Source organism: Octopus bimaculoides, chromosome 25 (genome assembly GCF_001194135.2).
Source record: "Octopus bimaculoides isolate UCB-OBI-ISO-001 chromosome 25, ASM119413v2, whole genome shotgun sequence".
In the NCBI taxonomy this organism is placed as follows: domain Eukaryota; kingdom Metazoa; phylum Mollusca; class Cephalopoda; order Octopoda; family Octopodidae; genus Octopus; species Octopus bimaculoides.
The window spans coordinates 12,950,094-12,956,743 of NC_069005.1; the positions used below are offsets into that span (position 1 = coordinate 12,950,094).

Genomic DNA, 6,650 nt, shown 5'->3' on the forward strand with positions numbered 1-6,650 from the left:
AGTACTGGCAACGACCACGCTCAAAAGGTGTTTTTTACATGCCACCTGCATGGGAGCCAGTCTGGCGGCACTGGCAATGACCACACTTGAATGTTGTTTTTATTGTGCCACAGGCACATGTGCCAGTAAGGCAACACTGGCAATGATTACGTTCAAATGGTTCTTTTTACACCTGAAGGGATTTGTGGTTTGTCTGCCTTCTTACTTATTAAGACTTTGGTTTTAGCTAGGTTGTCTCTGAGGCCTTTCAATTCTAATCCTTGCTTCCACACCTGAAACTTTTCCTCTAGTTCTGATAGTGACTCAGCAATTAGAGCAAGGTCATCAGCATAGAGAAGCTCCCAGGGGCATCCTGTCTTGAATTCCTCTGTTATTGCCTGGAGGACTATGATGAATAAGAGGGGGCTGAGGACTGTTGAAAGATCATAGGACATTTTAAACATAGCCCTATCTACACAACTGAATTTCAGAATTGTTGTGATTCACCATTGCGGAAGCTGCAACAAGATGCTCCAGCAAGATGGAACAGTACTTTTCTAATGCTGCAGAGTCTGCTGCAGCCCAGAGAAGCAATAACCATCTACATGTCAGACGAAGAGAAGCAATATAAAGGTCTAAAACTGTTCGATTCTGATTGGGAAAAGATTTCAAAATACATCAATGTTTTAGACTTATTCTGTCAGGCTACGGCCCTGCTTGTTGGTGAAAAATATGTGTCGTGTAGCTGTGTATTACCACTGTTATTGTCTTTGAGAAAGCACATGACTGTAAATGATGATGATCCAGGTTATATAGCCAGATTCAAGGCAGCAATCTGTTAGTGACTTCAGCAAACATGTAATTGACATGAAAAGTATTGAAATATTACAGATTGCAATCATAAGCAAATTCTATCCAAGTTCATTTTAATGGGGAAATGATTTTACTCCCCAAATCAGTCACTCTTCAGGTCAAATTCCTAAAAAAATACCTAAAACCATTCAAGGAATAAACATAAACATGAGAAATAAAAATATATATAAAGAGACAAAACCTGTAAACTAATCCCTACATTAACGGTATTAATATAATTATTAAGCGTTATAATCTAAAAATATTGAAAACGAGTATTATAGTGAACAAGGTTAAAACATTATGGAAGAGGTAAATAATAGTTATTTACCTCTTCCATAATGTTCCATTACAAGGGAAACATGGCTACCTCAGTTGGAAACAGAGAGACAAGAGAGAGGAGAGATTTTGTTTATGTAATGATGATGGGGGAATGAAGGGCTGTTCACCCAAGTTACAGTGAGGTGTGTATAATGAAGGGGACAGGGGGTGAGTGGGTAGATTGCTTTAATGTTCACCTTTCTATGCTCATATACACCTGATGGAATTTGCTGTGGGTGGCCAGAGGCTCTTCATGATCCCAACCCTCACCTGTCCCCAAGTAAAGTAAGGTAACATTTCCCCATAAAAACAGATATGTTTTTGGAGAGGTTTATAAAATAAGGGACACCACTGGCATGGCAGTGACACTCATTTACAATTATAATACGATGTCAGGACAAGACACACACACACACACACATGTATATATAATTATGATGATAGAGCTAATGGTCATGGAAAAAAAAAGAATGGCATACTCACTTCACGAAAGCTTTTTGAGTTTTTCTTTTCTGGTTTGTGAATCTCAGAAGTGCGAGTATGATAATCTACAACGAAATAACAGAAGAATCATTGGTGTGTGTGTGTGTGTGTGTGTGAGGTCTGCAGAGAAGAGGATGGGGAGATGTGTGTATATGCATCTGTACATACATATACCAATGGGAATAATAGATGCATATATATAATCACATACACACATATGTATAAGCACTCATACACACACACACACATATATATATGTATATGTTTATATATATTTATATATATACATACATACAAACATGTACATACACACACACACACACACACGTATATATATACAAGCTTAGATAAATGAGCATAAATACGTGTATGTGTGTGTATCTCTCTCTCATATATATATATCTATATATTTATATATATATACCCCACACACACACATACATACATACATGCATATGCACATATATATACAGGCATTTATATATAAGCTTAAATGTATATGCATACACATGTCTGTGTGCATGTGTGTATATAGATAGATAGACAGACAAACAAAGAGACAGACACAGGGACAGATAAACAGATAGATAGGTAAAGAGAGAGAGAGAGAGAGATAAACATACATATATATATATCATGTGCGCATGTGTATACACACTTGCATTCAGACACACACACACACACACATGCTCACATATTCAGACATACATACATCAATGATATGTACCTACAGACCTACATGTCTAATTTTAACAAAGGCAAAACAAAATTAAATAAAACAACAAAAAAAAAACACAATACTTATGAAACAAATTCAAGTTTACAAATATATTGCAAATAAAATGCAAAATACAAACAAAAATACAAAAACAAAAGGCAAACAGAAAACAAACAAAACGAAACAAAAACAAACGCCATTTTCCTTGAAACTGTCAAATTGAATAAAAGATAAACCAACCAGAATACAAAATCTAATTTAGAATTCCAGGTTGAGTGTTTATTACGAAAGATTACAGTTCTGCAAATGTCACACGGAATTCTTGATAAAGACATTTCCTAAGTTTTCTTTCCTTTTTTAAATACATTTCCAAAGGCTGAAGTTTTGATGCATGTTATTTGGGTATTTATTTTACACCAACACACACACACATGTGTGTGTGTATGTATATGAATATATATAATATATCTATATCTATATATATATATATATATATATCAAACGATGATGATGATGATGATATATATATATATATATATATATATATATATATACACACAGAAACATGTCTGTCTAAATATATGTGTCTATATATATATATATATATATATGTATATTTATATATGTATATAAATGTGTATATGCATATGTGTGTGTATACATATATAAAAATATATGTATATTAATATCTGTTTTTATTTAAGAAAATACAAAATAAGACGTGATTCATTGTTACTATGTATAGATGTGTTTATATATATATATATATATATATATATATATATATATATACACACAGAAACATGTCTGTCTAAATATATGTGTCTATATATATATATATATATATATGTATGTATGTATATATACATGTTACTATGTCTGTTATTTTGTGTCAATGTTATCCAGTGCAAGGCTTCTCAACTTCTTAGTGTCTACTGTGTGATAAATAGAGTGTGACATAGTTGTTGACATCTGAGGGAGACAACTCATTAAGCATTTTAATGTTTGCGAGGTAATGTTTTTCATCAACTGAAAGGTAACTTATTAAAATAAAAATGAGAAGAAGAAGAAGAAGAAGAAGAAGAAGAAGAAAGTGAAGAAGAAGAAGAAGAATGTGAAGAAGAAGAAGAAGAAGAAGAAGAAGAAGAAGAAGAAGAAGAAGAAGAAGAAGAAGAAGAAGAAGAAGAAGCAGCAGCAGCTTTTCTGCTATAGGCACAAGACCTGAAATTTCTTGGGGAGAAGGAAAGTTGATTTCATCACTACCCCCAATGCATAACTGGTATTTATTTCAATGATTCTGAAAGGATGAAAGGCAAAGTTGACCATGGCAGAATTTGAACTCAAAGCATAAAGCATTTTGCCCAGCATAATAGCAACTATGCCAGCTCACTGCCTTAATACTACTACTACTACTAATAATAATAATAACAATAATCATATATATGTGTGTGTGTATATATTAATCACTAGCAATGCATCCCAGCGTTGCCCGGGTGTTATGACCCACAAGCACATTGAATTATTTGCTCCTTTCTTATGGTCAGAATCAGTACAGCTGATGTATAAGTTAATGGAATAATGGAAGTTATTGTTTGTTTAATAGTGAAGGGCACTTTTGTCTGATGTCTCCTGCATGCATAGAATTCTACTGAAATAGTACACTTAAAAAATACCAGACCACAACCAGAAAACCTGACATGCTAGAAACAATAGGTAAACAACATTATTTCTGAAGAAACTTTCCTGCTTTCCAAAAAGCTAAAAGTGAAACATGAAAGGGGTCAGGCGATGGGTAAAATTCTTAGATTCGTACTCTCTGTTTTTGCTCCATGGATTACCAAGAATAAAAATTTGAAAAAAATAAAAAAATAAATTTGGTGTGGAGAGGGAGAAGATGAAAATATTGAAAATGTGTTCTGTGAAATCCTAATCTCCTGTATCGCAAACATAGGAATTATAAAAAATTTAGGAAAAAATAAGAGGTGGAGAGCACAAATGTCACCTTGGACAGGATTTCTGGAAAAACTTCCTTTTAAGTTAATATCAAAGATCAGGTTTTTAAATACGCTCATCACAAACACAAATTACACAATAGAAAAAGATCATTTCAATTGGGTTTGAGCTGTAAATTTGTACATGCACACAGCATGAATTAACATAATTCACACAGAAGTTTTACCTAGAGTGTATGTATATGTGTGTGTGTCAAAGGAAGCTATTTTATGGCATTCTTTCATTTGAAAAAGCAAAGTTGTCAACTCAACATATATGGAATCATATGATTGATTGTTAATTTCCGTAAAATTGGTTTAATTTCTGTATGCTTTGAACAGAGCAGAAATTGAAAGAGAAGATAAGGTGAAAAGGTGACATTTGCTTTGAAGTGAGAGGAGAAAGTATAAGACATGTGTATATGAAATGGATGTGCATGAGTGAGAGAGATGGGGAGGGTGAGTGAAGGTGTGTGTTGTGATATATGAAATATTTTGCATGTATGTGCAAGTGGTACTCATTCGCTCTCTCCCTCTCACACACACACACACACAGATTATCTTTCATATACATGTACATAAATAGGCAGAGGTAAAGAATATGCACTCCACCTGTTTACAGCGTAGCCCTAACCTTAAATACAGGGAGTGCATATTCTTGACCTTTGCCCATAAATACATATGCATACATCTTTTGTGTGCGTGAGAGAGAGAGATAGAGTGAGGCTGTATTTCCTCATAACATATAGAAAAATTGATGTCTTTTAATGCAATGTTTTTTGCTGTGGCTTATTTTAATACAATATTTGTGTACATTTTCATAAATGTTTGTCTGAGTAGAATTCAACTCATGGGTGAAACATCGGACAAAAGTAATACATTAGAAGCAAATCAAAATATTGTCTGAAAATTAAATCAAAATTGTGTGACTCAACATAGTTGCTGAGGTTATTTTAGTTGTAAAAAAAGAGTTGTTGAGTCAAAAACATAGTTTATTTGGTAAATAGATAATAAGCAGCTTTCTTTATTATAATACATATGTGACTTCATTATTCACACATCATCACTCTTGTAATGCAACACTTTGTAATTTTGGTTCAAATTGAAAGTGCGAAACTATTTTCATTTTGTAATGAAGCCTGGTTGTTGTAGAGGAGTGTATTTGAAATAACAATAGCTGGCTATTGAGATAACATAGAAAATATGTAAATGAAAATAAAGTTTATTTGACATGTGTAATTGATTTGATTGTTCTGGGAGGCAACAAGCTGGCAGAAGCATTAGGGTGGCGAGATGGCAGAAACGTTAGCATGCTGGGCAAAATGTTTGAGCGGTATTTCAAATGCCGCTGGGGTAACCTTTGCCTTTCATCCTTTCACAGTCGATGAATTAAGTACCAGTGAGACACTGGGTCGATGTAATCGACTGGCCCCGCTCGCCCAAAATTTCAGGCCTTGTGTCTATAGTAGAAAGGATTTGATTATTCTGGTCTCAACATCAGTTGGTAAGAATAGAAGTCATTTGACAACACCTTTTTGTATATAATTGGCTATCCTGTTGCAGGTTCAATCTGTGGAATATTGAAATGATACCCATCTTGACCATTTCACAGATTAAGAGGATACTGGAGAACATCATAAGAGGGATGAGTCTGTGAAACACGTTTAAGGTTGTAACCTCAAACACGAATGAGAATATCATGATTTTCATGGGGATCACCTACCATAAGGATGGCAACTTCATTAGATGTGGGCTCATTAAAACAGCGTAAAATGTTCTTTACTATAGTTTACTAAAGACATAAGGAACGCACAAACACACACACACACACACACTCATAGAACTGATAATACTAAAAACAGCAAAACGTTGGGTAGGGTGGAGGAGTTACATACATAAAGTAAGAGACACACACACACACACACACACGTACATTAAAGCATACGTAAAGCCTATTTCTGTCCTTGTGTGTGTCTGTCTCTGTCTTTAGATGTGTGTGTGTATGTGTATGTGTGTGTGTGTGTGTGTGTGTGTGTGTCAGTCGTCACACACATACACTTGTCAGTCATTGGCCTAACATACATAGCGAACACATATAGAAAATCATCATCCTCATCGTTTAACGTCCGCTTTCCATGCTAGCATGGGTTGGACGGTTTGACTGAGGACTGGTGCAACCGGATGGCTACACCAGGCTCCAATCTAATTTGGCAGAGTTTCTACAGCTGGATGCCCTTCCTAACGCCAACCACTCAGAGAGTGTAGTGGGTGCTTTTACGTGTCACCCACACGAAAAAGGCCACGCT

At 34.8% G+C, this 6,650-nt stretch overlaps 1 protein-coding gene across 1 annotated transcript in view; it reads right to left on the minus strand.

The window, feature by feature from the left end:
• LOC106872860 (uncharacterized) overlaps positions 1 to 6,650 on the minus strand; it is a 21,762-nt gene that overhangs the window by 6,428 nt on the left and 8,684 nt on the right. Inside the window, exon 3 of the mRNA XM_052976718.1 lies at positions 1,636 to 1,700. Within this exon, the coding sequence (XP_052832678.1) occupies positions 1,636 to 1,700 (65 nt within the window). The remainder of the gene's footprint in view (positions 1 to 1,635; positions 1,701 to 6,650) is intronic.